General features: G+C 41.7%; 1 protein-coding gene across 2 annotated transcripts in view; it reads right to left on the bottom strand.

Annotated features, from left to right (window-relative positions):
• Window positions 1-202: 202 nt before the first annotated feature.
• Window positions 203-11924, bottom strand: part of itfg1 (integrin alpha FG-GAP repeat containing 1) — a 148722-nt gene continuing 137000 nt past the window's right edge. For both annotated transcript variants that reach the window (XM_044366039.1, XM_044366106.1), the window contains exons 16-18: window positions 11347-11429; window positions 9255-9372; window positions 203-1441 (exon numbers count right to left, since the gene is read on the bottom strand). In XM_044366039.1, the coding sequence (XP_044221974.1) occupies window positions 1382-1441; window positions 9255-9372; window positions 11347-11429 (261 nt within the window). In that variant the 3' untranslated portion in view covers window positions 203-1381. The remainder of the gene's footprint in view (window positions 1442-9254; window positions 9373-11346; window positions 11430-11924) is intronic.

Here is an 11924-nt window from a genome sequence, read left to right as displayed (position 1 = left end):
CGAGAGCATGTGAAGCTGCGCAGCCACAAAATAAACAAAAGATGTTCTTAGAAAGGAGTTTCAGGGGCAGGATTCTTGTAAATGGTGTATTATGGTTCGGGGACTAATGTGTAGCTATTAATTTCACGAGAAGCTTTGATTAGAGTGCAACATGGAAAAGAAACAGAGTCTAAAACCTACAAATTAAGCGACCCAGAGTCAATTTAAGCAGGAAGAACCTTTATTCTCAACCTCAGTAAGTAAACACATTTAGTTGCTTGAACATTCATTTGCAAATCAAATCCACAAAACAAAATAAATTATATACACCCACAGTTAATCATTAGTTTAAAAAAGTGCAAACCACTTGGACAGGCATGAGCTCGTTCATGTAAAATAAATATCAGAACAAACCAGAGCGCCCGGCCCAATTAAATTTAAAAAGTCAATGAAAACGAAGCACATCTCAAAAAAACAAGCTGGAGTAAATTGCACATTATTCAGCAGGACGACCAGATTTTAGACTGTTAGCTGAGCTTTGATGCAGTGGCGACAGACAATTGCAGGATGCAGCATAGAAGCTTCTTTTTTTTGGCACTCACCATGATGCACTGTGATACTGTGATCAACTGAGAAAAAGATGAACTTGCACTCAGCAGACCTGAAGGCCATTAATCATTTTTGGTGAGATTAGTAGCAGAAAAATGTTCCACTGAATTATTATGTCGCTTGTGTCCATTTTCTGTTCACTTTGCACTGCTTGCTGCTGCAGTCGCACGGCAGAGATCGATATCACAGAGATTCAAATTTCTTTCATTTTACAGGTTATAAAATCTGAAGGATTTCATTACAGTTTCACAGACACAGGTGGATCTACTAGACAAAGACAATGGACGGTAACACACACACACACATGGATTTCAAGTAACACTGCACATTTCCACACATGGTGCCCAAATGTGCTTCTCTTCCAGTGAACAAACATGAACAAAGAGCTTATAATATCGGAGTGACTTGTTGGGCGTTTTAACAGCAATCTATGTCGTTTTGTCAAAATGCTCTAATAACACCACTGATGATCACACTACAGCCGGTCCTGAGAAATCCCAGCTTTAAATTTGTGAGTGATCTGCATTAGGATTTCTCTCCGTGTCTCTGTGGCCTTGTTGCAGCTCCTGTACTTCTAACACTGGAATGAATAAATGAAATGGAACATGAATATTTCACATCTGACTTGAGGACTGAAAAATATCAAAAAGAAACGTTTTGGGGCAAATGAGGATCCATTTATTGGCCCTTGAAATGAGACTGAGTGTAGATGTATGTGTGTGTGTGTGTAGATGTGAAGGGTGTTAGGTGGCTGGCAGGAGAGGACATTCTCCCATGATGCAGTTGTCTTCCTTCACATGGCATCAAAATGGAAACGGTGGGCTTCCTGCCTCTTCTCTCGGTCATCCGCTTTCTGAACAACACACACAAAGAGAGAAACACTATGTCAGTCAAGATTTGAAGGTCTGACGTCATGGATCACAATCAGTAACATAATCCTTTAATTTGTTCTGCTTGAACACAGAGGACATTTCATTAATGGGTGGATTTTGTAGTACCACTATATGTGTGTGTGTGTGTGTGTGTGTGTGTACCATGATTAATTTTGTCAACAAAAACTATGACAAAAGTTGTCAAAGTTGTACAAGTTGAAAACTAGACTAAAATAAATAAAACACCTTTATGAACAGGTGAACAGTGCCTTTTCTGCTAACCTAGTGGTAGACAAGAACAACACCTGTAACCATGGTAACTGTACACAACAAAGACAAACAAATTGACTAACATTTCACTGATGAAAACTACTAAAATGTCTTTAGCTTTGTTGACTAAAACTAACAAAAATCAAATGACTAAAATTCAACTAAAAGTCATATACATTTTCATCAGAAGACTAAATCAACATCAGGTGACAAAATTAAAGGACAGGTTCACAGTTTTTCTAGTCTGCCTTAAAACAACAGTCAGGTACATGTTTTTCTTGCTGTAATCATTCCTTCTGTTCATACTGACAATTAGAAGATCCCTTCATAATGCACTGCAACCCTGAAGTTATGCGGACATTACCCAGAGGAGCTGTATGTGACAACGCAAATGTTCGAATCAGTTGGATCAGACATTAAATGGATTTTACCCTGTCAGCTCCGATTGAGCCCATGTGTGAATACAGCGGGTCATTTCCTGGAGAATTCACAGCAAGAGAGTGGGCGTGTTGATGATGTTTCTATCACGTGACTGGTGTGAAACCAGAAGAATATAAACATCCGAGGGTGAAGAAGAAGGGTCATTTACACAAAGACATGAATGAAAATGTCTAACTGGAGAGACGAGAGCTGTTGGTGAGGGCTCACGCTGAAATCGTCAGACAAATTCAAGGAATGGCAAGAGATTCTTTATGACCAGATTACGACAGGTCAGGTCCTGCCTACTGCTCACTCTACCCAGGTGCCATCTCTCATTTAATGGAGTATTTCCAGCAGGTGAGAACGCGTCTGACACAGACAATCTCCTGATGCGTGCCACATGTCTGAAAGGGCAACTCAGGACAACGTTCAGACCTAATTCTCCAGACATTTCTCGGAGTTCATATGAGAAAACGGTTTAAGTGATAGAAGCCAAAATCCAGTTTTTGTTTTGAGCAAAAATATATTTAAAAATATATTGAAGATAATGAGGCTCCAGCTGTCTGAGGTAGCTAAATAAAATGGATATCTCCCATTGTTACAGTCTTTTTAGTAAAAAAATGTCTGCTTTGTATCTCGGTGGATATTTTTTTTCCTGTTCAGCAGCAGTGGAAGGATCGTAACAAAAAGAGGGCATTTGGCACTAAAAAGACTGTACCTTTGAAAGATGCTGACTTGATTTTTGACAGCTGAAGCCTCATATTAGCTTCAAATAAATTTTTAAATACATTTTTGCACAGGAGGAGGAATTTGGATTTTGTTGCCCATCACTTCATGGGGTATCTCTTAATGGTCAGTATGAACAGGAGGAAACATTACAGCAATTAAAACCAGTTTCAATGTTCATTTGGTAACCTGACTATTGTTTTAGGATGGACTTGAAAAATTGTGAACCCATCCTTTAACACTGGTGTGCACATCTGTATGTATGTAAGTAAACTTTATTATTCTTGAACCTCAAGCTTAGAAAACAGCCAAAATGTGGATATACAAGCTACAATATGTCATACAGTGAGTCTATGCAACTGGATCAGTGGCTTCTTTCAGCAACCTGTACCAAGCTGAGTCACAGTCAGTGATGTAATGCCAGGCCTGCTGTCATATTCACTGATTAACTATGGCTTAATTAAATGGACCCATTGGTAGATTGGTGGTGTGTTTAGGTCTCCTTGCTCGTGTAACAACAACTACCAATTAATTGTTTAAACAATTTGTCCTTTTGGGAAAATGAGCAAAAGATAAAGCACGGTGAACTTTGCAGTCTAATTATTAAATTTGTTGAGCAACCACGAGAGAATAAATGTAGCAGGTCTTAAATTAGACTTCTGATGGGACGTTAACCTTTGGATATTTAATCAAAGAGGTGCAGGTGGGAAAAAAAGTGAATTATCTGTCATCTTTGCAAATTCTTTGACTTATACAATCTCATGAGACATTGCAAACACACCGTACAAACAAACCCACACTCTCACCCCACATACACACTCTCTCACACACTTTCTGTCCTTATGTGAACATGAAAAAGCCTTTTAAGGATAAGGGCTTCTAAAGAGATAATACATGTATATTTAAAGTCAACAGTCTATTATCATCCTCTGAGCACTGAGACACACAGGCAGGTGTGATGACTGGAGGCGGCGGCATCACAGCCAAGCTGACAGAAGTGCGGCATAGACCCCCCTCACCCCTTAACACCTCCTCCCCCCCCTTCCTCCCCTCCAGCTCCACACGTGGCTGAGGGCATTGCTCACGTCCCATGCTCCTAACATTCACGCTGTGGTGAGGAAAACTTTTAGCCAACAGCGGCAATTTTTCACGCTTTCTGTTCACTTCTTTGAACTGACAGCTGACGTCGTCCTCTGTAGACTGGGTACATTTCATGATCCGAGGGCCCGTGAAAAACCATTTTGTAATTTCGGCGAGTACAGATTGTGTACATCCGCGCAGCGCATTAGTGTGAATGATGTACTGTTCTTTCTGAACACAAGAAGAAGAAGGTTGTGGGCTGCAGTTAATGTATCAACAGCCTCGGTTAAAGTGAAACAGCATCCTCAAAAAATCTCTCTAAGTGTCAAACATTCACCTCCTGTGGACTTGAAAGATGGCTGTAAAATATTTGTATTTCATAGCTATCAACAAAATATGGCACGCTGCTTCTGTCTCAATCCTTACACACTGTTGAGCTTGCAAGCAAATGTGTACAAGGTCACTTGAGAGCTCCGTTGGTCTGAACCACTCTGTCCTTACTCACTGAGACAATATGGAGGCCCAAAACTGACAAAAGACAAAGCACAGATAAACATGTTGCTATATTAAACATATGGAATAAATTAATGAATACTGTGGAAAAGTGTTGAGATGCTGTAAAAAATTGGCAACATTTTTAATTCAATCAGATACTGTCTGATTAAAGAAAGAGAAAAGGTAAGAGTATGTGTACAATGCAAGTGTAAAAGTACAAATCTAAGCAAGTGTTTGGTGCCAGTTAATATACTTGATACGCTACGGACACATTTCAGTCAATACTAAAAAAGTAGCCAAGTTTCAAGATCCACCGCTGTCACAAATTTGGTGAGGACTGTGAGAAGTGAAGGAAAATGTACCTGCCTTGAGTTTGGTGCTTTGTTTATAAAGGCTGGTTTGTCAGAGTCCAAATCTTTTACAGCCACCGTTCAAGCCTACAGGGGGTTAGAGTTTAATTCTCAAAAGAGATTCTGTGTGGAATATCACAAGCGTACTATTTCACTTTATTTCATGATGGTTCACTTCATATGGCAGTACATTGTAATGAGGTTTGACGGTGCCAAAGGATTAAAAGGAGTGAAACACATCACTGGTCGTCATCTGACAGTAGCTGAGCATAAAAGGAAAAATAAGATCCCGTATCACGTGGACTGGTGACAGTGAAGTCAATAATGCATTTAGATCTGTTATGTGAGATTAGCAATGACCTGATGAGGAGGAGAAAATTGCCATCAATTTTAAAGTATCTGAATGGAACCATCCCCCCTTTTTCATTTGCCTGCCACTTTGTCTAAATGTTGCAGTAGAGCAGCTCATGTTTTTGTAAGGACAGAGGAGAAAAAGAAGAATGTCTCAACCATGATCTCAGTACATTAGAAAGACTTCTTCAGATGACTGTCTCCTCTTAAAGGACAGCCTTCTCTACATTGACTAATTCGCTGCACCAAAAAGATCGGCAGTGACACATTTGCTGCATTTTTTTATCCAGTCAGTTTTGGTTTGTAATAAAGCCTTCATCTATCTTACAAGATAGCAGGGCCACATATTGATTGATGCTGTGAAACATTTTTAAAAGAGCAGATGGATTGATGTGCTGTTTATTCCTTTGGATAACCAATCCACTGGGCTGTGCTGCTGTCGAATCTTGGTCTAATTGACTGTCCAGGGGATACCCACCGAACTGTCATCCTGAGGCCTGAATCATCATTAAGCAGCAGAGCATTGATTTGTCTCCATCTAAAGGTTTTAAAGTAACAATCTTGAAGATTTCTGAATCGTTCTCTTTGGCAGCACCTATGGTGATAAGCGGTAACTGCAGGTGTGTTTTTGGACCTCACTTCCCAGCAGAGACCGGAAAAAATAGCATGCCGCTTCACACACAAGTTAGTTGAAGAGTGAGTCTGTTTCTTTAGCTCTACCTACCCTCTCTGGCGGACAAACTGCTGCTGGGTGATGGAAAACGTGTCACTAACTGTGTGCCTCTTGACATTTTTCCTGAGAATGTTACCAATGACACCCAGTTTGTGATATTGCAAATGCAAAGGCTTTCATCGGTGAGACACAGGCTCAATCACCATTGTGTTACCTCATTTGGTGATAGATAGTGACTTAACAGACATTTATCTAAATGAAAATCTTAAAATTATTACTTTAATAACACAGTGGTGCATCTGTGACTGAAATCAGGTGGGTAGCTACAGTGAGACATGTTGTAGTCTCACTGGGCACTAATTAGGCCCAGTGGCCTGTACGTCCTGTATGAAGATGATGCATCTCAGATGAAGAGCTGCTATTTTGATTCCATCCTTCTATTTTAAATACTATTTTCCTTTCCGACTCATATTAATATAGATATGACTGTTACATACATTATTACCCCAGCTAATTCTGCACCGAACTGAAGTTCACCTGCGTACATCTGTAGAAGGCCTGTTAGCTTGTTAGGCAGGACAACACGTCCTTGCCCTCATGCTTCTGTCCTCTACCTGACTTTGTTATTAGAAGAGTAAATACCAGAGGCGGCAGCGCAAACACACAGAAATGCCAAATGTCAATCAGTGGGCTCACCCTGACCTTACTTGATGGTGGGAGAAGATGAGATATGAGGGAGGATGTTAGTGGCTGGTTTACAGGATTCACTTTCAATTCCCTGGATGCTGCAAGAGGTTAAACCATGTTAGCCTGTCTGTGCAGACGTGTGCCTTTCAGTTCTCAAGGCCAACCGCGTACCCCAAATTAAATCAAATTTTGTCATGTTTTTAAAAGCCGTCAACATGAACACAGTGACAGCACTGTTCGTCCACTCCAGGCAGAGACAACACTCTTCAGGCTGCAGCAGTGTTAGGCCAACACATTCAGACTGGTTAAATGAAAAATCACAAAGATTTGATTCATGTTTAGAAATTGTTATGTTTACATTTATTAATTGCCGGTAAATAAAAGATCTCAAGTCTTTTAACCACTCTACTAATAAGATGAGCATCAGCATTAGGAATTTCATTACATGCAAAACTACAAATTTACATGATATAATACCATGTAGGTGAAACATCCTTTTCTCTTAAAGAGTGAATCACAGAACACAGGAGCTCTATAAAGAGGAATGACGTAACTACTTCTGTTGCAAGAAATTTCAGTCACATGAAACATCACATTTCATCTTTATTCTTTACAGGCATTGAAGTGATTAATCCTAACCAAAGAGGGAGTCTTGATTTTTTACCTCAAAAGTGTTTTTTCCCATGAGAGATGAAGGAGGACTTCTTAAGTGCTGAGTTTTAAATGGTGTTTTTTAGATTCTTAAATATTTCCAAATGCTTTTCTAATGTTTCCCATTGCTGATTCTGTTTTTATCTTAGCTTTTATGCCACACTTAAGGGGTTGAACCACATAGCCATATACTATACCCATCCAAGTGTGAATACATCATTGGCTGTATGCATATACTTGGTTGACTTTTATATCTTTTTTCTAAATGAAATGTGTTAGTCTCACAATGAAGTTATTCTTTTTATTATAAGGGTTGCTGGAATGTAGTGCTCTTGTGTCTCATTCTTTTTTCTGCACAGATGATATTAGGTGAACTTGCAAGACTTGGATGAGCATCAGACTCTCTTGGTTGAACCATAAGTACAAAAGATGAGAAACTGTGTTAAAAAATATCCAGGTCTTTCATAAAAAGCCAACCATGAATCCCAAGAGGCTAGAGAATACGCTTTTTAGAAAAACCTGAAAGTACAATCAGGCATTTAATCGGTTCACTGTAGGATTCTGGGTCAACATTAGATGTATTCAGCAACTATGATGCAGTGTTTTGTTCCGAATTGCACCAACAAAGCGCTCTGAATTTGCTAGTTGACTTTAGTAGACTCGTGACTCTGACTGGCTTCTTCTCCATAATAATGGAGGCTCATGGGTATCGTATACCAAACTCAGAAATGGCATGTTTTTTTTTCCAGAAATCAAAATGTAATAATGAAAACTGATGGCCTTAGGACAAATCTGTAATATTGTTCAATTATCCAGGAGACTCCCATGTTTCTATGCTGAGAAACATTAAAGATATCATTAAAAGAAAACCTTCAAACAGGCAATTAGAGGTATAAAAACTACTTCTAGGACCAGCAGCTCCTCCCACTTCACAACTCTACTGTGGGATCAGTTGAACTAGGCAGACATTTCTTTGATAACTTTTACTGGTCAGCTTAAGCACACATCAGTGATCAAAGCCAAATACATTACAGTTTGTGCCTGAAAAGCTGTCAATTTGCATATATGAACATGCCAGATTTGATTTCGTGTGAGGTATACTGCCAGCCTATAAGTGCATGTTTTTTTTTTCCATTTGCATTTTCCCTCTTTCTTCCTCTTCTTGCCCTCACACTGCTCCACACAGCCTTCGCCTCCCCAGCACACATCTCCTCCCATCCACCTGAACATGCTAGGTGTATCAAGATGCTCGGTTCAGGCACCACCCATGTTTTTTTTTTTTAAATGCAGTGTTGGTTCAGATGAAGCTGATGCTTGCGCCTACGTTTCCCAAAAAAGAGGGCAATTAGAGCGCTTCTGTGAGTGTAACCATGCACACATGACATCCTGCTTGCACACACACACATACAGGCACACATTAACTGCACACACTTGCATGACAGATGGCTTGGAGAAGATGCCAGTAACTTAGTAACTGCTCAGCCCAGCAGACAGCATTACCACTGTGTGTGTAGATGAAAAAGGAAACAATCCAAAAAAGTGAATTTGCGAGAATCAGTGTAAAATAACGTTTGTGCCTCAACCACGCTGTGACAGGGTACATTTTGCTGTCGCTGTAGCATGTGTGTGACTTGAAACAGCAACTAGATTGGGGTTGGGAGTTCGGGGGGTGGGGGTGGGGGGGGGGCTGGGCTGAACCACCGAACACACATGAAAACATGCATTGACTCCCTGGAGGGCGTATTTATGGCAGTAATGAACAGCAGACCTGCCATGCTGAAAGCACAGAAGCAGGCAATTACAGTTGAACGTCCTTCCAGGTTGTGGCCTGGGGAGAGAGTGAGAGAGAGGGATAGAGGGATAGAGAAAGAGCAAGACAGAGAGAAAGAGTGTGCATGTGTGTCTCAGTGGGAGGCTAGAGGACTACAGGACAGGGACAGTGAAACCCATCTGCTGCTGGTTGTGACCAATCTGCTGTCTCTCTTCCTCTCTCTCTGTCTCTCTCTCTCACACTCACTAAAGCAGTAAATCACCAGGAAGAGGCCAACATCAACTACACCATCGTTTGTGTGTGTATGAGTGTGTCCTGACCTTCTCTTGCCAGTGGAGGATACCAATAATGACGAGGATGAAGACGCACACTCCGATCAGCGCGATGGCCGTCAGCAACACGCTGCTGCTAGGAGTCAGGTATAACTTGGCGCTCCAGCTGAAGAGAGAGCAGAGAATGGAAGCGGGGGAGGAGGAGGAGGAGGAGGACATAGTACGAAAAAATGAAGACTTGCCATATGCTGTTTTATGTTATATCATTGTTTTATTTGACAGAAAAACACTGTAATTACCAAGTGGCACACATTAGCAGAGATTAGCTGAGAGGAGAGGTGATGATTAGTGAGCAGCAGTATGGTTTCATGCCAGGATGCTACAGATGCGATGTTTGCTTTGAGAATGTTGATGAAGTATAGAGAAGGTCAGAAACAGTTGCAATGTGTCGTTGTGGATCTAGAGGAAGCGTATGACCGGGTGCTGAGAGAGGAGGTGCGGTATTGTATGAGGAAGTTGCGAGTGGCAGAGAAGTATGTAAGAGTGGTGCAGGGTATGTATGAGGGCAGTGTGACGGTTGTTGAGATGTGCGGTTGGAGTGATGGATGGGTTCAAGGTGGAGGTGGGACTACATCAAGGATCGGCTCTGAGCTCTTTCTTGTTTGCGATGTTGATGGACGGGTTGACGGACGAGATCAGGCAGGAGTCTCTGTGGACTCTGATGTTCGCGGTTGATATTGTGATCTGTAGTGAGAGTAGGGAGCAGGTTGAGGAGAGCCTGGAGAGGTGGAGAGATGCACTGGAGAGAAGAGGAAAGTCAGTAGGAGCGAGAAGGAATACGTGTGCGTGAATGAGAGGGAGGAGAGCGGAACGGTGACGATGCAAGAAGTAGAGGTGGTGAGGGTGGGTGAGTTTAAATACTTGGTGTTCAACTGTTTAAAGTAACAGGCAGTGCTGAAGAGATGTGAAGAAGAGAGTGCAGGCAGGGTGGAGTGGGTGGAGAAGAGTGTCAGGAGTGATCTGCGACAGAAGGGTACCAGCAAGAGTGAAAGGGAAGGTTTATAAGAGGGTAGTGAGACCAGCTGTGTTGTATGGTTCAGAGGTGGTGGCGCTGATGAGAAGACAAGAGGCAGAGCTGGAGGTGGCAGGGATGAAGATGATGAGATTTTCGTTGGGAGTGACGAGGATTGAGAGGATTAGGGATGAGTATATTAGAGGGACAGTTCAGGTTGGACGGTTTGGAGACAAAACGAGAGAGACGAGAGCTGCCAGGCAAGTGGAAAAGAGGAAGGCCAAAGAGGAGGTTTATGGATATGGTGAGGAAGACGTGCAGGTGGTTGGTGTGACAGAGACAGATGCAGATGACAGGAAGATATGATCCGCTGCGGTGACCCCTAACGGGAGCAGCCGAAAGAAGAAGAAGAAAACACTTCAGAGACTGTGTCCTAATTAAGCTGAAATAAATAAACGAACATCTCTTTCACTTTCTTGTCACAGCACTGCTCCTTTTCTGGTTTCTAAGAACTTTTATGTATTTCCAGCAATCCAACCACTTTGATATATTAAATTTATCATCTCACAATCTGTTTGCTTATATGTGAGAAGAATACCGAGGAAGAGGCACCTGGCTTTCTATTTAGTTCTCTTTCCACTCATGGCGTGTACGTAGGTGTGTGTCTGAGCTGGCAAGCCTGGCAACTCTTGTAGCTATATTGGAGGGAAAGTTTGCTGTATGTGTGTGTGTGTGTTTGTCTGTGTTGGATAGCCATCTGGAGCTCCTTCTGGGGTTTGAGCTACATGTGAACAATGTCATGATAACATGAGAACACATGCTGAGAGGTGAGAGGGCATGTGTGTGTGTGTGTGTGTGTGTGTGAGAGATAGTGTTTGCATGCTCACATCTGGGCGTCATTTTCACTACAGCCAATGCAAAGACACACTTATTTGTATCTAGTCGAGGTAACTTGAATATGTTAAGTGGCATTGCATAAGGTAGTTAAAGCTTTGAATGGTATCCATGGCAACAAGCGTCAATGTTTTTTTCCCAGCTAATTAAATGGATGTGAACAAGGAAAAGGGACACTTATGACCCATCTATTCTGTATTATATGTATATTAATAAGTAGAAGTGGTGATGTACCTGCGGGGTTTATTGTGTGGGTAGGGGATGACGATCAGCTGAGAGTTGGGGATGATGGCCGTCCACTCCTGCTTCCTGATGTCCTGGAAAGAGACGGAGAGAAAACTCATGAGCACATACATATATGCCATCACATGCAGTTTTCCATACGACACACACACACATAGAATATGTGTGCTACATCCTCTGGGGCAGAATGATAGGGTCTCATGGTTTTCCTTAGCTACAGTGGAGTGCTTATTTTCAGCCGTGCATTTAAGATACAGATAACCTGCTGCTTGAAATAAATTACTCTGGCTGCGGAGAGCGACACAGTTCTCTGTGCGCATGTGTGGTGTGTATATTTGCATGTGTGACTGAGTTTTTGTGCAGCTGTGTGTGAGAGAGTTCAGCCATCCGCAGAACAAGTCATAATCTCAGTGGCTGTCTTAATAAAATATACATTGTCTTTTATCATCCCGTAACTTGAGTCATTATAGCAGCACTGAGGTCTGCTTTGAAGACAGAATTCACAGGAGAAAACTGGAACCACTGCTGAGTTAACACACACGTAAAGTGTACAGACATACTATGGTGAG

The sequence above is a fragment of the Thunnus albacares genome, chromosome 1, assembly GCF_914725855.1.
Source record: "Thunnus albacares chromosome 1, fThuAlb1.1, whole genome shotgun sequence".
Lineage (NCBI taxonomy): Eukaryota > Metazoa > Chordata > Actinopteri > Scombriformes > Scombridae > Thunnus > Thunnus albacares.
The sequence above is the reverse complement of the archived record's forward strand: the minus strand, read 5'-3'. Positions and strand labels throughout refer to the sequence as shown.